This window comes from Falco peregrinus, chromosome 2 (genome assembly GCF_023634155.1).
Source record: "Falco peregrinus isolate bFalPer1 chromosome 2, bFalPer1.pri, whole genome shotgun sequence".
NCBI lineage: Eukaryota > Metazoa > Chordata > Aves > Falconiformes > Falconidae > Falco > Falco peregrinus.
In genome coordinates, this window is record NC_073722.1 from 18,606,424 (window position 1) to 18,626,818 (window position 20,395).

The 20,395-nt window shown below is 50.1% G+C and overlaps 3 protein-coding genes across 12 annotated transcripts in view; 2 read left to right on the top strand and 1 right to left on the bottom strand.

The window, feature by feature from the left end:
• TMEM150C (transmembrane protein 150C) overlaps window positions 1-3,011 on the top strand; it is a 25,905-nt gene extending 22,894 nt beyond the window's left edge. For all 7 annotated transcript variants that reach the window (XM_055795724.1, XM_055795726.1, XM_055795721.1 and 4 more), the window contains one exon: window positions 635-3,011. In XM_055795724.1, the coding sequence (XP_055651699.1) occupies window positions 635-843 (209 nt within the window). In that variant the 3' untranslated portion in view covers window positions 844-3,011. The remainder of the gene's footprint in view (window positions 1-634) is intronic.
• Window positions 2,991-14,580, bottom strand: ENOPH1 (enolase-phosphatase 1). Its single transcript, XM_055795737.1, has 6 exons — window positions 14,088-14,580; window positions 10,292-10,393; window positions 9,332-9,534; window positions 6,428-6,560; window positions 6,035-6,158; window positions 2,991-4,948 (listed from the first exon to the last, which is right to left on the bottom strand). Exons 1-6 carry the CDS (start codon window positions 14,169-14,171, stop codon window positions 4,809-4,811), a joined length of 786 nt encoding a protein of 261 aa, XP_055651712.1. The 5' UTR covers window positions 14,172-14,580; the 3' UTR covers window positions 2,991-4,808.
• Window positions 14,581-14,715: 135 nt separating this feature from the next.
• HNRNPDL (heterogeneous nuclear ribonucleoprotein D like) lies at window positions 14,716-19,224 on the top strand. Of its 4 annotated transcripts, XR_008745774.1 has the most exons (9): window positions 14,716-14,936; window positions 15,441-15,609; window positions 15,699-15,860; window positions 16,137-16,268; window positions 16,393-16,507; window positions 17,307-17,474; window positions 17,685-17,782; window positions 18,166-18,269; window positions 18,958-19,224. XR_008745774.1 is itself a non-coding variant. In XM_055795735.1 (8 exons), the coding sequence occupies exons 1-7, from the start codon at window positions 14,848-14,850 to the stop codon at window positions 17,753-17,755; spliced, it is 906 nt and encodes a 301-aa protein (XP_055651710.1). In that variant the 5' UTR covers window positions 14,716-14,847; the 3' UTR covers window positions 17,756-17,782; window positions 18,958-19,224. The 4 variants fall into 4 exon arrangements, 3 of the variants coding, with proteins under 3 accessions (XP_055651710.1, XP_055651709.1, XP_055651711.1); XM_055795735.1 differs by lacking the exon at window positions 18,166-18,269; XM_055795736.1 differs by having other exon boundaries at window positions 14,743-14,936; window positions 18,166-19,224.
• Window positions 19,225-20,395: the final 1,171 nt, after the last annotated feature.

The following is a 20,395-nucleotide window of genomic DNA, read 5'->3' on the forward strand; positions in this document are numbered from 1 at the left end:
GCACAGCAGTGAGAGACCCTGATGCCAGGCAATATGTGGTCCAAGCACACGGGTGCATGAACCTGGAGGATGGTTTCTGTCTCTGGCAGCATTCTTTCTCCTTTAAGTATAACATACCATATTGTTTAGAATGACGCTTCCTGGATTTCACAGAAAGGGATGATTTTGCAGGCTATCTAAAGAGAATGAAAGTTTGCACAATGTAGGTTGAAGGGTGTCCCCATTGCCTGCGGTGCAGAGATCTGATCCAGCTTTCGCTGGGAGGCTCCTGGCAGGTGGGAGCCCGCAGCCAGATCTCCAGCTTGCTGGCTGTGTCACTGGCTAGTTAGATGTTCAAGCAAGTAATTGATTTCTCTGCACCTAAGTCTTTCCCTCTGTGAATGTTTAGCAGCCTGAATTGGAATCAGGAAGCCCTGGTCTGTGTAGGAGAGCTGCTGCGCTCCACAGGCATTGTTGGACACCTGATATCCCTTCCATCTCTGGCACCACATGCAAGCTCTCCTGAGATGGCTGGCTGGGTTGATTGTCATCTGGGTTGACTTTGATTTTTAAGATTTTGTCTTCCCTGTTGGTTTTCTCTCATCCTGGCAGGTGTCTCTACTCCCACTAGTTCTCCTTGACTTGCCTCTTCCAGATTTCATCCTCATGGCACAAGGCATTCACATGCATGCTTCCAGGATCCAGTGGGGCCTGGTGATGTGCTTCCTGTGCTACTTCGGCACCTTTGCAGTGGAGTTCAGGCACTACAGATTTGAGATTGTTTGCTCTGAGTACCAGGAAAACTTTCTGAGCTTTTCTGAAAGCTTATCGGAAGCCTCGGAGTACCAGACAGATCAGGTGTAGCCTGTCCTCTGGCGGGGGGAGGGGGGGGCAGGTGTGGTTTCATGGGTTAAACATGACCTCATTCACACTTTTTTGATGAGTTTTTTTCATGTGCAATCATGATCATGTTGCCAAAGGGCTCCGAGGGTGGCTGTCTCATTAAGAGCCAAACAAAACTATCTGTCTGCTGGGAGAGGAGTGGACCCTTCTCAGCGGCAGCATTGGGAGCACAAGCTGTTTAGTTTGCGACTGAACAGTGACTCTTTCTGAGTGGCCCTGTCACACTCGCATTGCTCAGAACATTCAACAGCCAGTCCTCACGATGCCCCTCTGAGACAGGCACTCCTCAGCCTGTTCTGCAGAGGAGGAGGTGAAGGAAATGGACTTCTCCAGGCACCAGGAGTCTTCAGGAGTCACCAGTCTGCATCTTTTGTGTGTTTCTTGTGTTGTTTTCTTTGCTGCCAACTGTTGTGACTTGGCAAGATGAGAAAGGGCAGCTGTTTCTTCTGGACCTGGAATCGGGCAGTGGAAGGCCCCGGCTGGCTGGCTTATGTGGTGAGCAGGCAGGCATTTCTTCTGTCTGGGAAAGCAGCCGACAGTAAAGCCAGGTTTGGGAGAAGCTGTGTTGTGATCGGGAAGTGAGACTGGGCTGACGTAGCTGGGCAGCCCGTCCCAGGCCAGGGGAGATGGCACAGTGGAGCACTGTCCTCGGCTTTGTGTTTCACACCACAGTGGGGACTGGTGGAAGCCAGGTGCTGAATTAAGATGGGAATGCCCGTGTGCTCTGAAGGTGACCTAGAAAAGGCTTTTCATTATAAGTGTGTAGTGCTTCCACCACATATCATGTGTAGTATTTCAAAAGCTTTTTTTTTTTTATTCCTTGAAGGGGAAAACATTCTGTTGGAGACACTGGGCTTGCCTGCAGCAAGAACAGAACTGTTGCAGGTGGTTCTGGGCGTAGGGTTTGCTTTTGCTCCTTGTGCACTCAGAAGTCAAAGTTCAGATACGCTGACACGAGGCTTGGGCTTAGGGCCCCTCACTGTGGCCTGTTGTCCCGAGTGGAGTCTGCCACACGTTTCAGTGGGCTTCCAAAGTGCAGGGAGGCAGTTCTGCACCAGAGGTTGGGTGATGCAGCCTGAGGGCTGGAGGTGCAGGAAGGGAACAGCAAAACCAGAAGGGCTTCTCCCTCCCTGGAGGGAGATTTTCAGACAGGTCTGTTTTCAAAGAAAAAGCAGGAGCTCAAACCCCCGTTTAGAAACCTGGTTTTGGGAAGGCTGCTGTTTTGGGTGGGCAGGGGAGTGATGGAGGTTGCTTCTCATGAACATGACTCCTGTTTTCATCCATGCATCAGGCTCGGCTTAGGTGTGCATCTTGCCTGAGCTGCAGGCAAGTAATCAGAAATTAAAACAGCGGCAGAAGGCATTTGAAGGGGAGCTCGTGCCGCACCATGGCATTTCTGATAGAGAGGGAAAAGGCACGAGGGCATTCAGTCTTCTGCAAAGGTCAGAGGCCTCTCCTGAAAGGAGAAACAGTTAAGAACTTCTGTCGACTATTGTAAGTAGAAAGCTTTCAGCCAGCCCTTTATCTCCTGTGGGCCAAAAGTTGTTCTCATGCAGCTGTTACAAATCCAGAGCATCTCCAGCCGATGAAGGGTTGTTGTTGGACTGCTGAAGGCCTTCTCCTTGTAGCTGTGTCATTAGTGGGAGACTTTCCTGGAGGGACACGCTAAGGGTGGCCCAAGGGCACAGCAGCATAAGGTGCAGGGCTCCCTAGCAGCACATCTGGGGAGCTCGTCCTGGGTGAGGGCAGGAGGGGATAGTCTGGAAAAGATGCAAGTGGGGAACCTCTCACATGGCCACACAGGCTCAACGCATATGGAGCACAAAATAGCAATTTGTTTTAAGGATGGTTTACTGTAAATAGTCCACTGTGACTGTTTTTTAAAATTAATTAATACTTTCAGTTTATCATTTTATATTTTGTAATTTTATCAGAAAAAAAAATGTTTGTGATTTTTTTTTCTTGTCTTTCTTTCCTTTTCCTATATGCAATCCAAACTAAACTTGAGGTTTTTGGTGATAACTCTGTACATTTCTTAGAGTATTTCTAACAGCACATTTCAGTACAACTAAATGACAACTGATATACACTGAAACATGACCACTAAATAAAGTGCTTTTATGGAGAAAGTGAGTTTTATTTTTGTCCCCTACCCCATGCATAGCTTTCTGATGGCAAAGGCAAAACAAAAGGTAGTTGCAGTGTCATGATTAAAATTAACACTTAAGGAAGCCAGGGACTATTCAGCCATGCAGACACACTTATTGTAACAGTGCTAATTAGCAGGCTCTTTCTAGGAGGAGGATCACACTCATACACAGCCCAGAAACGCATCCAGACTAGCTGCCTCACAGCCTTACCTGCTACCATCAGTTTTAGAAGGGCAGTGCTGGCATGATGTGGTTTCCTCCCAAAATGCCCGTCTCTTGCTTGTTCTCTACAGAGCAGACCCCCTCAACAGGGACAGCTGTAGGTGTAGATCAGAGCTCAGGAAGGCAAAGGTATTACATTTCAGCCAGCCACGAGGGCAAGCTCAAGCACAGTCACACAGAAATGAGTAAGTAGCAAGTGACAGCCATGCACAAAGTGCCAGCAGCAGGGAACTGGGGTTTCAGACCGTCTCTGCCTCCTTGATTACCAGGAATAACCTAGTTGTGGCTCTTGCTCCTGCACCCTCCCCGGAGCCCCTGCCGAGATGGTAAGATGGTCAGGGAGGCAACACAGCTTCCTTGGCAGGACAGGGATGTCTGCCTTGAAGAAAGGACCAGGGAGGACAAAAGCAGGAAAACAAATTGTTCACAAGTTTTAAAAAAAGATATTTGCCTTTAGGTGCTGGGATTACTGGTGCTAAACACTGGGAGGCTGAACACTGGGAGGGAGTGAACACAAGGAGAGCAAAGTTGTGGTTTTATTTACTACATTAGGAAAAGCTCCATGACCATCTGATGATATAAATTGGCACAATTTAGATAGGGTGGGTGAAAAGGTCGGGGTTTTAATTCTCATTAAACACAGCAGGATGTTCCCCTCAGGAGCAGCTGTGTGTCAAGTTTTGCTCACAGCTGACTAGTGCTATGAACGTGTGACGGGGTGATGCTGGCTGCTGAGGAGCACCATGGGTTAGCACTAAGCGAGACACTTCACGGTCAAGCTGACTTTGGTGTTCAGCCAGTTGGATCCCATAGCACAGCACCACGATGCAGCAGTGAGGTGGGTCTAGAATTTAGTTTTTAAAGCTGTATTTCTCTTTGAAATATGAAGCTCTACTTCATTCTGGTAGGCTGGCTGAGCAGCACTAAGCAGCTTCCATGTGCAAGTTGTATTGTTTTGTACCTAGACCTGCTGTGGATATAGCCAAGATTTAATTTGTTCCCGGTCTAAAGAGCTTGCCTGCAGCAAGGGCTGGCTTTTGCTGTGGCAGCCCAAACCTACTGTATTATAGCCCACATTTGGCATTTTCTTTTGGGCGTTCTAACTCCCCTAACTCTGACAGTTTTGACTTAGCCAGCAACCCTGTCTGCTCATATCCCCAGTGGTCCCCCTGGGACAGAAGGCCATGCATCTTGTTTGCAGACTGTTTCTAAAAATGATGGAGCTCGTGGTGGGGCGTCTCAGCACCAGATTGCAATGGGTGAGTCTGAAGGAAGCATCCTCTGAGCTAACTGCTAGCTGGGAAAGGGAGGAACAGCCTGGCTCCTAGGTGCTTCTCCCCACCCTGTTCCCAGCTCCAGCTGGCTGCTGCAGCCCTCCATCCTACTGCACAAGGGACCCCACACCATACTCTCTATCCATACCTGCTTGCACTAGTTGTAGGTCCAAGACATGATGTGGGTTTGGTTTTAAATTCTGATTATGGACAAGATTACCTAACATTACACAAGGACAATTCAGGTGAAGCATAGTCTTTTGTGCGTGCACTGCTTTCCCTAAGTGGAGGTAGGCAGGAAAAGTTCAGTGAAAGATGAGATGAGGCTGTAATACGATTTCTCATCATCTGTCAGTCCTGCGTTGCCTGGTCTGATCACCACAGCCACGTGAGTATCCGCTTCCTCGGCCGCATTGGCTTCTGAAACAAATAGAAGTGGGGAAAGCGGAGATGAGACGAGCCCACTGACCTCTTCACATAAGTGTTTTCAAGGCTTGAAGATGCCCCAAAACAGTGAAGTGCTTTTAAAGGCTGAGACTGAGAGCAGCGTTTGCACATGATGCTGCAGAGCTCTAGAGAGGGACCAGCTCCCGGCAGAGCCGCTGTGGGTCACTAGCTGCTGCATAATGTGACCAGGCAGGAGCTGGTGGCCTCGCCATCCCCTTCCCTCTCCCAGCGGATGGCTGTGCAAGGCGCTGTGCAAGGCGCTGTGCAGGCAGCACGCGCCGGCAGCTCCATTCCTGCCAGGAAATAGCTGGGCTGTGGTCAGGCTGTGGCGTTACTGAGTCCAGCACCCCGCACTGGGAACCGCTTCTCACAAACTTCCTGAGCACAGCAACAGGCCCCGGGAAGACAAAAACAGGGAAGAGGAGGTAACCTGAAGCTGCCACCAGCTCTGCTGCCATGGCTGGGGAGGGGGTAAGGGCTAACTCCTGGGGACTGTGCTGGCTTAGACTGAGATCACAACCCAGTGCCCTTTCCACCAGAAAAACATTTCCAGCAAGGGCAAGAAATCAATTAGCTTCCTGAGCCTGGCTTTCCAGGGGTCAAGTCTTGACAACCAGAAGCAATATTTTCCTGCTGCTGAGCACAACCTAACAGTAAGTGGCGCAAAGAACCAGCCACCGTGTTTGCCATATAGCAGCGCAGCACACATGGTCTGTTCCCCCAAGCATGGGGTCACAAAACCCACTGACCCTGTTTTTAAATGGAGTGCGCCAACTCCTCCAGCAAACGGTCCACCACTTCCAAGTCTCTCCTTGCTCGCTGGTGCAAGGGCAGGTTTTCTACTTGACTTATTTTCCCTCGCAGCAGCGCTGCTCACAGATACCCCGCTGCTGTGCCAGAGCCTGGATGCGTGCGGAAGAAGCATGGTAGCATCCAGCCACTGAAGCAAGGTGGTCTGCAGCATTTCTGAGATGCTTGTGACAAGTCAGCAGCAGGCATTGAAAGAGCACCTGCCTCCCTCGCACAGGTAAGAGCCAGCAGGACTGGCAGGCCACCTACCTCGAGGGACATCCGTCAGGAACAGGATGTTGTTGGTGGCGCACCCAATACTGGCAGCAATCCTTCTGTAGCTCTCGCTTTCTACTTTGGGGCCTATTTTGGTATCAAAGTGGCCGTCAAAGAGCTGAAAAAGAGAAAAGCAAAGGCAGCTGCCAAGTGCCACCTGAAGAGCAGGGCTAAACCTCGCTCCCCAGTGAGACATCCCCTTTCCCTTCCACCACAGCAACAGGGGCTGATGCAGCCGTGCCAGCATGCTCAGCTGGCTGAGCGTAACTCTGCTGGGACAAAGCCACTGCCCCAGCCCCTGTGCACAAAGCATCCAGCAAGGGCAGTTGTGGGAGTGAAGTCCTCTGCAGAGGGAGAAGCTGTAAGGAAGGTGATAAGGTTATCTACCTCTAGGATATCACCTTCTGTAGAATAGCCGAACAGAAGCTTCTGGGCTTCAATGCTGCCCGAGGAGTAGATATAGACCTTCATCCCCGCTTCCCGCCACTTCCGGATGGCTGGAACCACGTCCTCGAAGATTCTGGAGCAAAACAGGGCAACAGGTAAGGGCAAACCCAGAGGCACCTGGAGGGACACCTTTAGCCAGACACTGTCCCCTCAGTTTGCAAGGGGACTTCATTCCCAGGCTGCTCAGGACTCCTGCCAGCGGTGGGTCTGTTTCAGCACCAGGTCACGCATTCCCAGCTCCAGCCACCGAGCAGCTCAGTGACTGCTACACAGACAGCAGCTTTGACGGGCTACTTCAGACCTTTGACAGGAGTTTCTCCAGCCCCTTCAGTTTGCAGAGGGAAGGAAAGGTGGGGGGAAATGGCATCCCCCCGCTGTTCTCTGCGAGGGAGGAATAAGGGGGGAGGACAGAGAATACAGGCTTTTGCATCTTGAGTCCCACCTGCCTTGCAAGCTACAAGTTTCCCTGTTGGTAAAAGCTGTGGCCGTAAGTTCCATCCATACGGGGCAAATGCACCCCACGGGTTCAGGCTCTGCCCACGCGTGGGGAGGAACCGAGAGCAGACTGCAGCTGCAGGAGCTCAATGAGCAGCACTGTACGAACTGCCTGAAGCCAGACAATAATTTGGGAAAGGAGCGTCCCCTCAGGGACTGAGGTCAGAGCTACTCTACCCAGTGACTCAGATCGTACAGTAGTACCTGTGGGCCAGATGTGTCTCTGGCTTAACTGCACCGCAGAGGGAGCACCAGCTCCTGTTCACTAGGCAGCAGCACCCCTCCCTGTATTCTTCCAGCCTGGCAAAGGGCTGGGAAGGCAAGATAACAGTCTAGCAATGGGCTGACAATTCTCAAAACAGGAGTTAGGTCTCACTCCCAGGTAGCAGCCACCCAAAGACAAGCCCAGCATCGAGGAGCAAAGCTGCAAGAGAGGGAAGAAGGACCAAAGCCAAGGCAACTGCTGTGTAACTGCTAACGGATGTGTCAGTTCCCTCATACCCTTCTCATTTATACCACGAGATCTCTCTAGTGCTGCAGTTACATGTATGTAAAAGCTTTTTGTATGCAAAGGACATTTACAAGATGATGCGTGTACTGGGGGAATCTGAAAGATAGACGCTGCTCAAGAGGAACAAAGTGAGGCTGACAGTAAGTCCCTCAGTAATACACGTGATGGTTGATAAGGAAAGGCCACAACCAACCTCAGAAGGGTAGGGAAGAGGTTTCGGTTTGGTATGGCAGCATGATGGAGAAGAGGTGGAGGAGATGCAATCCTCAGGGAACTGAGTTTTCATCTCAATCCAAATTGCAGCTTTCCCACCTGCACTGCACAGCTCTGTGTGGCCGCTTGGCCCAAGGCCCAGAGGTACTGCCCTGAAAAGAGGATCTGAGCGCCTGAACACCTCAAGAAAGAGGACTTCAAATACATGCAAAAGGAGGTGTTGGATTGAATTTTGCGGACTTGTAGCAATCAGCTGGCCCTTTGTTCATCTCCAGTTTCTCAGCCATCTGTTCAGGGCTTTGTTATGTATTTAAAAAAAAATATCACTTTTTTTCATAGTTATTTATTAAATGTCTCTGGTGTCAGCTGAAAATATTTTGAGGTTGTATGGCACCTGCAGAAACTCCCAGACTCTCTCATGTTTTCACATGCTGAGTTCAGTGCCTGGATTTCAGACACACATGTGCCAGATACAGTTGGGTGAAGGGGGGACTTTAGAGATCTCACTTCTCCAAGGCTGCCATGCAGCAAGGCTAGCTCCACAGTTTTCGGGCCACTATAAGGCAATTACCCATGTTTTTTAAAAAAAAAAACCAACAGGATGGCTGTCCCTCTTGACTTGCTTTTGGGTTTTGTTGCTTTCTCTGGGAGATGTTTACACTTTTCTGTGAGCTCTTTTTCTTCTTCCTCATTCTTCCTTTGGCAAAACACTTTGTGAACTTAAGGGTTTGTTTTACTTCTTTAGGAACCTGAAATGCATAGTTTATTTAACCAAATACCTCTTGACCTATAAGATCAGGCTTAACTCCAGTTGTCCCTACTTATGCACACTTGTGTTGTGGCTGAAAGATAAAGAGGAACCTGAAGATAAAAAGAAGGGGAAAGGCAGGAAACGTGCAGGTAAGAGACGAAGCAGGAGGAAACAACTGAAAGCACCTCACCCTGCAACTCCAGCTTGTTTAGGCTTGTTCCAAAATGTGAGTGCAATTCAGGGATAAAAAATGCAAGATGGAGAACTGTAAGTTCATACTTGTGCCTCAGTCTCTTGGTTTACCAAGAAATCTCTGTAGCGAAATATTGAGACATTTTCCAAACTTTTAATGCAGTAGTTGTCCCAGATGAATGTTCCACCGGTCATGGGACCAGAATTGCCCCGTCCCCACTACTTTGTTCCTTTCTCAGACCCCATCTCCTTCACAGGCCCTGCCCAGGTGCCTGGAGAACTCACTGTTTCCCAGCATGTACCTGCTGGTTATTCCTTAAGGAGAAACACTCTCACCCACTTGTCGTCTTCCCAGTGGGCACTGAGACAACTTGGTCAATCCCGAGGTTGCCGTAAGCTTTTGCTTCCCTAGACCCAAAGATGAAGCTCAATGGTTTTGTTTCACTGCACGATCAAGTTTGAAATGAAGTGTCTGCAGTTGCTTCCATGACAGCAGTGGCCTGGCTTAAGCCACAAGAGAATGTAAACGTACTGGCTTCCTCCAGTGAGGTAGTAATCCTATTGGCATTTGTACGCGGGGCTGTTTCCAGGAATAGCTTATGCAGCTACTCTGCTAACAAACACCTAGGAGAGATGCACCCCACACCTGCCCCGGGGAAAGGGGTACGCTATTATTACTCACTCTCCTTTGACATGCCCGGTCGTGTAGGCTGCCCTCCACATGTGACCCTGCAGCTGCTTCAGTGCTGTGGTCTTCCTGTCCAGAGACATCTGCCAGTGAACATTGTCCACCACCGCCTGGATGACCCGCTCCAGCTCCTCTTCCCCGCTTCCGCTCTCCAAAGGGATGGGCACGGCCCCATCCAAGCTGGAGTCCTCCTGAGCCTGGAAATCATTCATGATAAAAAGAGGTAAGGGAAGAGGTGGGGTGGTCTCAATATCTCGATGGAGGAAAGGGGTCCAACACCTGCATCAATGCACCTCTCTGCAGGACACGCTGGAACTGCTCTTCCCATGAAGGGTTACAACACTGAATGCTTTCCTCAATGGGAAATTCAGACTCCAGTTGTGTCTAGAAACACTTGCTTGGATTGTACTTTCCAAATCCCACAATTAGCACTATTGTAGCTGTATTGTAAATACTCTTAACAAGAATTATACTTGCTTAAGTATTTAATTGCTGAAATTAAGGCAAAGAAGCAAATATATCTATTGGCTTCAGATAGCCACAGGTCTCCGAGTGGTGCCATGTCCCTGTACAGAGGCAGGATACGCTGCCCTGTGTTGGACAAGTACTCTGCTGTCCCTCCACACTGCTTCCCAAACAGGCACCTGGAAGCCACAGGTGGTGGATTCAGCAAGAGAAGGGCACAGTGCAGGCATGAAGCTGAAAAGCTGTGGTTTGACGCTTGCTCAGGGGCCGTGAAGACCAAGGCGAGCTGAATGAAACAGCTGAGCTGCTGCCTACCGAGCACCAGCCCTTCCCTGAGCGCAACTCCAGGCTTTGGGTAGGGGAGAATCCACCCATCGAGGCAACCAGCCTCTGCTGGGGAGCAAAGAGAGGTACGGACTCGTGTTGGGTGACTGGGGGAATCTGAGTGACCTGAACCAGCAGAGACACGGTACAGCTCCATTACTTCACCTGTTTCCTCAGAAGCCCGATGTCTCGCTGGCACTCCTCCTCCTCCCAGTGAGCGTGCAGATACTCCTTCACATTGTCTTTGATGTAAGGGAACAAGGTCTCCTGGCAGCACACAAGAAAAACAAGGCAGCTCCTTTAACCTAGCAGAGGTAAGCCTGACCTTATTTTAAAGCAACCGTTTGCACATGCCGGTGTGTGCAGCTATTTTCTCTGCTGGAGCTTCCCCTGCAGCGCTGCAGCTTGTGAAGCCGCCTGCCAGGGGTGCCACTGGCTGCAGCCCGGAGCCAGCCTTGGGCCAACATCAGTGCAGGTGGATTTTTTGCACAAATGCTTAGGCAGCTTCAACTTTTAAATCCCAGGGTGGAAAAGGTGGGTGATAACTTTTCCTGGGCTTGTGAAAGTGTCTCAGATGGCAGACAGGACCCCAGGTTCTCACCAGCTGATAAGTACAGGGCTGACTGTGTATGTACTCTGAACTGACAAGTTACAGTGCTCCTATTTTTAATGGGGTGCTTGTCCTAACGTTCTGAAAACACAGCTCAACTTCTCACCAGAGCTAGAGGACCTTTTGAAAATGGAAAAGTCTATTTAGTGACACTGAGCTCCATAGGACAGTCTTGCAAACAACATGAAAAAGGGTTAGGAAAAAGTGCCATGGGAGAATGCCAAACCTTCCTGGAGATCCCAAGGGCACCTGAAATAATTACAAATCACTCTCATTAGTGGTGTTTCACAACTGAGAAGCCACAAGCGGCTGCCACGACAGCACCTCTGGGTGTGGAAGAGCCTGAGGACAAGGGGAAGGGTGGGAAGCTCCTGCCTTCAGGTACGGAACCAAACTTTTCTTAACAGGGAAAAACAAGGAATGGGGAAGAGATGGGAAGAAACTAACCTGAACTTGTCTCTCCTCAAAAAATGGCCAGTGATATTTTTCTCCTCACTGTATGTCACCTTTGTTTACTGAATTAAGAAAACGGTGGTGCTAAAAGCATGGATGTGGTGGCAGAACTGCAGGATTTTCTATTACTGTAATATTGTGTTTTCCATGTTGTATATTTTAAAAACAATGTAAATTTAGGGGAAAGGAAAATGTCTTAAACGCCTAGAGAATTACCACAAACGTGTCCAGGGAAATCAACAGACTTGCAATACCCCCTATTACCCTCTCAATTCCTTTATTTGAGCATAGTTGCTTTCAAAGTCTTTTAAATCATGGAAGAAATTAAAGAGCAGCCACTGGGAAATGCAACCAACTCACTGCCTTGGTTTAACTTCCCTTTACCTTGGATGTCAAAAGGTCCCAATTGCTTTCCAAAAGCAGTGTTTTGTGCTCTTGTGCTGGCGAAGAAAAACTTCCAAACAGGCTTCAAAAGCACAGTGTATTCTGTGATTCAGTGGATTTTAAAAGGGTAAAAGCCTTGGCCCGCTGGCAAACACATGGATGTCTGTGGTCCAGGAGGGGACACCCATGTGGCAGCTGGAGTGGTGGACAGTCAGGGTGACAGTTTACGGATGTCTAGAGTGATCCTAGGCAATGATGTACTAAGTTTAAAAGGCCATGAGTTTGTGTGGAAGAAAGATTCCTTGGCATGGAAATACCTCCATCTCCGCGACTTCAGCTTTCAGCAAAAGTTGGTGGCTGCAAACTCCTGAATAGGTTTAACTGGGGCTGTTGCTGACCTTTATAGGTTCACCCGCTTTTATCTTGGCTAGCAGGAGACCTAAGCCTGCCTGTGCACAGTTCCCATCGCTCCGTCCATCTCCCGTGCGTGCTGGGGAGATGGGTGCTATCACCTCACCACACTGCCAGCCAGCTGGGCTCCCCAGTGACATCCAGCCCCAGATGTGGCTGCCTCAACACAGCCTGGCAGGATGGAGACACAGCCGTCAGCAAACACGGCTCAGCAGCCCTCCTAAGCCTTTGCAACTGCTCACAGCAATGTTAAACCCAGTAGAGGAAGGGTGGTACTTTTATCATCAGTCGACACCCACATAGCACGCCATCACTAGCACTTGTAGTATTCCAAGCAACCAGGGTCAATTTTCCTCCTAATGTCTATGCAAACTGTCACAAAGTTCAGTGACAATCTGCTCTTTTACAGGAGATGTGGCAAATGCCAGGGGATGTAGTTTATCACATTACATCTCTGCCCTGCCATTTACTTTTCTCTGCCAGGGTGGGCCTGGCAAAAGAGAAAATTTGGTGACCTCTAACTAGGGGCCATCAAATATTCTCTTTTCTGGTATCGTTCCTTAATCCACCCATCAACTGGCTTGTGCTCGTTCTATTTCTTTACTTTGCATACTCAATAATTTTAATACTAAAGAAAGGATTAAATAAAATCCTTTAATGGTAACAAATGAAAATGCCTGAAGAACCAGCAGTGGGCCTTTCAAAGAGAAATACAGGCTCTATGGAGTTTAGCTGAAAGTCCAAGTGAAATAACTTTGTTTCAAGCATTTCCAGCAAACCAGGTTTCATCGAGAGCCATAACTCATTCAGCCTCCCTACAAGAGAAAGAACTCTGGGTAGGAAACCATCGCAGGTATATCGCATGCTATTTGCACAACAGCAAAATGGACTCAAGGTGGCTATTAACCATCTTTGCTGCTCTGAGAGATGTTCATTAATAAAGCTGAGCTGTTCAAACTGTTTAAATGGAAAGATATCGAGGGGAGGGAGGCAGCTGTAATGCCATCTAGACCCGAAGTTTCTTCAAGAGCACTGGAAGAACGCGGACAGGGAAGATGTAGGTCACGTTGTTCATCTGTTAAACTGTGTTAGCAGAAACACCTGGGAAGCTTGGCAAGCACCTTCACCCACGTGGGTCACAAAGCACTGGCAACACAGATCCACTGAAAGCCGTAAAGTCTCCTGGAGAAATACAGGTTAATGACAGGAGCTCGGACAATTGCCTTCAGTGGAGATTGCTCCTTCCTTCGAAGCACACCAACCTGGTTAGGGACCAAATCCTCCAGGAGAGGGGGGGGGCCGCAGCAGCTGGAGTGTTAGTGGCACAGTTACAGCACTTGTCCGGATGCCTCCCGCTGGTCCCGTCCCCCCCACCCGCCCCGGCACTCCGGCTTCGGCACCTAAACCACCGTGTGCAATAGTCCTACATCTTTTCCGAAGCCCGGGAAGCCGCCCGTCGGGATGTGCTGCCGGTGCAGCCCTCCTCAGTGCACCTGCCCCCCGCACTGGTGCTGTGCGGGAGGCGGGGGGGGCACAGCTGGGGACACATCTGAGCGCTGTGCGAGAGGCGGGGACACAGCTGGGGACACAGCCGGGCGCTGTGCGAGAGGCAGGGACACAGCTGGCTGCATGGCCCTGGGAAGGGAACAGGCAGCGGGGCACCCGGCGGCGGGACCTCGGCCCGCTGCAAGCCGGGGTGCGGGGCTGCGGCGGCAGCGCGCTGAGCGACAGCCATGCTGCGGGGGCTGCTGCCAGGCGAGGCCCAGGGCGCTCCCTGTAGCCATGAAAAACCCACTCACTGAACGGGAACGGCTCCCGCTCCACTGCCCACGGGCGATCGGTAAAACCAGACCGATTTTCCCCTGGGTGTCATTCCGAAAAACGCAGAAATGAGCCGCGGTTGGAGCTGCCGGGGCGGCCCCGGCCGCCCGCCACCCCGCAGCCGCTCCCGCCCCGGGTCGGCACCGACGTGCGGCCGGCGCAGCGTGCCCGCCCCGGCTGCCGGGGCTGGGGGGGTGGGATGTGTCACGATAAAGACGGCGACGCTATCGGGGCCCCCGGCCGCGTGGGGAGGCCGCCGCCGCCCGGCCCGCCGGGTCTCACCTGGACGAAGGCGATGGGGGTGGTGGTGCCCTCGATGTCCAGCAGGATGGCGCGCACCTCCGCCGGCACCGGCAGCACGCCCATGGCGGCGGCACGTGGGGCGCACCGGGGCCGCTCCGCCCTGCGGCTGGGCGGGGGGCCGGGCCGGGCCGCCGACACCGATCGCGGGGGGCGAGTGCGGCGATGGCGGCGCCCCGGCGGCGGGGAGTGTCGCGCCTCCTGTGCCCGCCCCCGGAGCGCCCGCCCCGCCCCGCCGCCGCCTGAACGGGGTTTTTGGGTTGCACCGGTACCCCCACCCACCTCAGCTCCGGCGCCGGAGCCCGCCTGGCCCGGTACCCCCGGTGCGCGTGCCCCCGGCGCCCGGGGCGGCGATCGCCGCCTCGCCCCAGGGCCCGCGGCGGGAAGGGCGCGGGGAGCACCGAGCCGGCGGAGAGGCGAGGCGGGCGGTGGCCGGGCTCCGGGCCCCGCGGCGGGCAGGGCAGGGCAGGGCAGGGCAGGGCAGGGACCCAGCGGCGCCGCGGCCGGGGCTGGCCCCGGGGCTGGGGGGAGCCCGGCGGCAGACGGGTGCTGCAGCCCCGCCGGGAGCCGCTAGGGGCGCTGCGGTGCCGGGCGCGAGGGTGGCACTGATTGGCTGCCGGCGCGGGTATATAAGGGCGGCGCAGGCGGTGCCCGGATCTCTTCCGCCGCCATTTTCTCCCCCGCACAGATCTCCGCTGTGTCCGCCGCTTGCCTAAAACCTTCTCGTCGCCCTCGCCCCGCCATGGAGGACGCGACCGAGATGAGCGGCGGCCCGGAGGAGTTCGCCGAGGGCTCCAAGATCAACGCGAGCAAGAACCAGCAGGACGACGGGTAGGGCCGGGGGGGTCGCGCCTCCCTCTCCCTCCCCCGCCCTCCCGGGCCGCACGGGACGGGGGGGGCGGCTCGGGCGCGGGGGGGGGGCGGGGCCTCCTCTCCCCGCGCCCATGGCCGCGCCCGCCTTTGTATCCCGTGCTGCTGACCCAGTTTCCGCGGGGCGGGGAGGGGGGCTGCCAATCAGGGGGCGTGACGTCACCAGTAGCCGGGGGGGGGGTGTGGTGTGTGTGTTGCTGGCGGGCTCGGTGTGGCGGGGCCCGGGCGCACGGACGCGGCCCACGTGTAGCGGCCGGGCCGGGCCGCTGCGGCGCCCCCGGTGCTGCCCCCGCGGCCCGGAGCAGCGGGCGCGGCTGCCAGGCCCTGCAAGCCGAGCCGGATGGCCGTGGCCTCCTGATGGCCTTTGGCTTGCGCCGTGCTCCGCGTGTGCGCTTGCACCCGCCCGGCTGTGTGTGTGTACACATGCGTATTTACACATACTCGTGTATACCCTTCGCGTTTCAGGAAAATGTTTATTGGAGGCCTCAGTTGGGACACCAGCAAGAAGGACTTGACCGAGTATCTCTCTCGGTTTGGTGAGGTTGTGGATTGTACGATTAAAACAGACCCAGTCACTGGGAGGTCGAGGGGGTTTGGGTTCGTGCTCTTCAAGGATGCTGCCAGCGTGGAGAAGGTGGGTGGATTTCTTGTCTCGATGGAACAAAGCCTGCCCGTGTCAGCTGTAGGGATCTGAGACTTTTTTTTTCCTTGTGTGCTTTCTAGGTGTTGGAACTGAAGGAACACAAACTGGATGGGAAGCTAATAGATCCTAAAAGGGCAAAAGCCCTAAAAGGGAAGGAGCCACCAAAAAAAGTGTTTGTTGGTGGGCTGAGTCCTGATACTTCCGAAGAGCAGATTAAAGAGTACTTTGGCGCTTTTGGCGAGGTATAGTATAATGGCATATAAGCACAGCTCTGGTTTTCAGGTGCCGTGTTGCCTCTTAAGACAAAAGAATATGTGAGGAGAGAGCTGGCTCAGGCTTACATAAGGCTAGGGACTGTTGGAAACTATATGTATGTTAATGAGTCCATAGTATTGTGATGGGCTGACTTATAGCTGTCAAAAGCAGTCGGCACAGACATTGGGCTCCCAAATGGTGCTGGTAGCGTGAAAAGCAGTTTACAGATTTGATGTGTTATTGATAGGTACTTTTGATTTCAGATTGAAAATATTGAGCTTCCCATGGACACAAAGACAAATGAAAGGAGGGGCTTCTGTTTTATCACCTACACAGATGAAGAGCCAGTAAAGAAGTTACTAGAAAGCAGATACCATCAAATTGGTTCAGGCAAGGTATGGAAGCTCTCCTTCTCAGGGTGTGAAATGGGCCACCGTTGAAGGCTTCCCTAAAAGCAGCTCACAAAATGAATGGTCTGGTCCTTAAATTCTTGACCAGTTACGGGATTTTTCTTTACAGTGTGAGATCAAAGTAGCACAGCCCAAAGAGGTATACAGGCAACAGCAGCAGCAGCAGAAAGGAGGAAAAAGCAATACAGCTGGTGGACGAGGAGGTGGAAGGGGGCGTGGACGGGGTGAGTGTTTTGGATGTTGAAACTCAAGTCAATGCTTCAAGTGTTTGTGCTAAACACGAAGGTGTTTGTAGATGTTTCAGGCTGCATGCAGATCTTGTGTTGAAATTGAATGTGGGAAGTAGCCTGTTAGTAAATGGCACTTTGGTGGTTGTGATAGCTTGTGGAAGCTTGAGAATCTCTTGCTCTGCTTGCCTTCAAGTGGTGAAGTGACAATAGATGTAGGGTGCAGTAGACAGTACAGCTAAATGCATAGTGCAGTTACCCTTCATGTGAAGGGATATACTGCTGGCTCATGGGCTGTGAACTCTTTGCAAAAGATGGTTGCTTTGCTACACCTTGTAAATAAAAGAAGTGACGAGCTGTTACGTTACAGGTTAATGCATCTCAGTCTTAAAATCAAGGAGTCACAACCAACACAATGCAGTAAAGCTGATCCTGTGGTTTAACTTGGAGTTGAGGCAATTAATGATGCAAAACAAAGTTAAAGGAAAGCATCCAGAAGCTGCTGTAGTGCATGCCTTTGGTGTTGTGGGTTTTTCCTGGCTGTTTGTTTCTATAAGCAGGGCTACCTGCTGTCTTTCTCAAATGTTGTTGTGGGTGATAAGATCCTATGACCTGTCTTATACCCAAATGAGATGAATTTTCTTTTTAGAAAATTCTTTTTTTGGGGAAGACAAGAAGATTCTGCCAGGTAATAGTTCTGGCATAAAAAGATTGCCATAGAAAGCTAGATGAAGTGGCATAGGAAAGGAGTGAAAAATAGTAGATTCTGTAAATTAAATGCTATGCTTGGTTTCAGGGCAGGGACAAAACTGGAATCAAGGATTTAATAACTACTATGATCAAGGATATGGAAATTACAATAGCGCTTATAGTGATCAAAGCTACAGTGGCTATGGAGGATATGACTACTCTGGGTACAACTATCCCAATTACGGATATGGGCCAGGATACACAGATTATAGCGGTAAGTGGTTTTGATCTCATTCCAGATAATAATAGTATGCATCTTTAAACAGGGGCCTCTTATAGTAACTAGTTCTGTAACACCTCTTACTCATAACACACAGCTTTAAAGAGTAGCACTGCTGGTGTGCTGTATGGGAACAGTCGCCTTCAGAGTATAGGGTGTTACTGCTTCTGAGTGATTTCTTCCCCCCCTCAATGTTATCTACAGGTCAACAAAGCACATACGGAAAGGCATCCCGTGGTGGCGGCAATCACCAAAACAACTACCAGCCGTACTAAAGCAGTACCTAGTACTTGAGGAAACAGGTGTGTACATGAGTGCAAGGTCCACTCTGAGTATGTCTAATCTAATTTAAAGATCAATAGACAAATGAAGAGTAAAAACTTGCGTAGCATGACTTTTCCTTTTAATTAAGCTTTTGTTAACTTAAAAAAATACTTTTTTTTAAAACCAGCTTTGCCTACAGTGTCTATAGATCTTTAACTTTGTTAAAATGTGACTTTATCTTCTTTAGTACTTCAGAAAAACATAAGAGTTTTTCTGTTTTGCGTTGTGTACCAGGTGGTCTAGAGGAATAATTAAACTTATTAGAAGTATTAACAGGTAAAGTACTGAAATGGGTACAACTTAAGGAAAACAAGAATGTTGTCTTCTAACTCTGACATTATACCTTGTTTGTACCCGCCAGCGGGAACTTCATTGCAGGCCGTGTGTCACCCTGACCACGTCTATCTCTGGGGTCGCACGTTGCAGGCAGAGCGCAAGGCATACACCAGAAAACGCTGTCCTGTGGTATGGTCTCTTCCAACTTCATGTACCAGCGTAAAGATTAAAGTGGAAAACTTCAGACTTTGGCTTCTTTTTTTAATCTTTTTGGAGATTTAAGTGTCTTAACTTAAATGGTTTTTTACAGGAGTTAAAGTACATAAATGCCTTTACAGCTTAATCATTTGGTCTTCTGTTTAGTGTTGTATTTCAATTGTGGAACCTCATTTTAAGTGTGCATTCTTTAAGATTTAATGCTTGCTTTTTTCTTTTTATAGCTAATAGTGAAATCTGCAAACCAAAACGAACTTTTAAATCTGGAAAAACATTAAAGATCATATGCATGTGCACTGTGTGAACTAAATCAACCTGACTTCTGTTTGCACAGCAGTCTAGATGGATTTAAAAAAAAATCTGAAACCCTTTTGGCAGTGTTTCCAGTAGAAATAAACTGATCCAGAGCCTCATTAATAGTCTAAATTGGATGTGGTGTTCTGGAACAGCTTCTTAAATGGGCTGAATGGCTGTATTTGGGAAGATAAATTAATGATGGGTAACAAAACCTCTTGTGTTACCTTAATAAATATGCATATGATCTTTAACAGTGAAGAAAGGAATATATAGAAGACTTAAAGCAGTTCATGAAAATGGACCTTTTAACGATTCTTGTAGTAACTTGCACAGATCTGACATACATTTTGTCTTGATTTTTTAGGTAGAGATACTGCAACAAAACCATCTTGCAGCACATCGTCAGTGAACGGAGGGTGGTCTTCGTGAGAGGAAATGACTATTTTGTAAAAGACTTAGTGTATGACACAACTGTGTCCAACTGTACATAGCAGCTGACTAGTTTTCTTTTATGGTTTTTACTTTCTTTTTGCCATTCATGTTATGACACAATGTGGACTTGTGTTTATACGAACTTTATTTGTATAATTTCATGTTAAAGGATTCTCTAATAAACGCTTACCTAAGTGAATGTGTGGTCTTGCAGTTGGCTGTCAGCTTACAGTGGTACCACTAACTTTCTACTTGTATTAGAAGGGCAGTACCTTTCCGGAGATTATGAAGGGCTCAAGACAAAGTTATTGTATATATGAGTCAGTACAACTCCCTCCTTTTCCTGACCTGTCTGAAGAGGTTCTGTAGTGCCTTGTGCCAGGCAGCACTGTGTGGAATCCCGCTGTTTTCTGCTGCGGCAGGAAAGAGCACGGTCTGTGGCACAGTACTGCCACTGTCATACATCTTAAGGGAGGTGTTTAGAACCACAGCAGCACCTCTTTCATGGTGATAACTCAGCACTGCTTGAGGGGTGAGAGGGTGAGATCTATACTACCTTTCAAGGTTTTTCAAGCACTGGGGTTCTGGAATACTGAAGGCGATCACTTAATTGCACCTCTATAGCAATTGCTCCCTGTCTAGGGTCAGCAACTAGTTTCTGTACAAGTTGGGATCTACTCTTTCAAGAAAGTTCAGTACGGGATGTAACTTAAATGGATCAGGAAGTGAGTTTCCCATCTTGTGTATACTAGCAAGCAACATAAAAGCCTAAACAAGTGATTGCTAGAGAAGGGAAACTGCTTTAACCAGAAAATTGCTTCCTGAGTAGGGCAGCAGCTGGGATGGGTAAGTTAGCATACACATTCTGTCTGAAGCCACAGGATTGCAGCAGTCTGCTTCCAAGGTTGTTTTTTTCTCGGTGCAAACATCTAGCCAGGGACTAAAAATAAACTTTGCTCGTCGGAAGAGTGTAATGTGAGTAGCTAATTCACAGGGGAGGCTAGCCTTGCAAACTCTTAAAGGGGCCAGTCTGAGCAGAGGTTTCTAAAAGTTTTCATAATTTCAGCATTTCTTTTTCTCAGGCAGCTGGGTATTATAACTGTTACAGGTTAAGCATACGTTCCTGTCATATTAGCAATGAGGTTGGATGAGAGACTTGTTGGCATTGCTGGCTCTGCCCACAGGGAGAAGCCACAGCAGTATGTGGCTCTGTACTCCCAAACAGCTCCCGAGCGCAGCCGGGCGCGGAAGCCACCCTTACCAGCAGTAGTCCCTCCTCTCTACCAAAACCGCGCTTGTTGCAGGAGTCAGGTTTTACTTCAACCTGTAGCTAGTTATATTTTAACTTATAAAAATACTTAAAAAAAAAA

Excerpts from the sequence above, each read along its gene's own strand:
- ENOPH1 (XM_055795737.1), bottom strand. The coding sequence starts at position 14,171 with ATGGGCGTGCTGCCGGTGCCGGCGGAGGTGCGCGCCATCCTGCTGGAC. Across the intron at positions 10,394-14,087 it reads CCCCCATCGCCTTCGTCCAG|GAGACCTTGTTCCCTTACAT; the intron begins GTGAGACCCGGC and ends GTGTGCTGCCAG. Across the intron at positions 4,949-6,034 it reads CCTGACGGATGTCCCTCGAG|AAGCCAATGCGGCCGAGGAA; the intron begins GTAGGTGGCCTG and ends TATTTGTTTCAG.
- HNRNPDL (XM_055795734.1), top strand. The coding sequence starts at position 14,848 with ATGGAGGACGCGACCGAGATGAGCGGCGGCCCGGAGGAGTTCGCCGAG. Across the intron at positions 14,937-15,440 it reads AAGAACCAGCAGGACGACGG|GAAAATGTTTATTGGAGGCC; the intron begins GTAGGGCCGGGG and ends TTCGCGTTTCAG. Across the intron at positions 16,269-16,392 it reads ATCAAATTGGTTCAGGCAAG|TGTGAGATCAAAGTAGCACA; the intron begins GTATGGAAGCTC and ends TTTTCTTTACAG.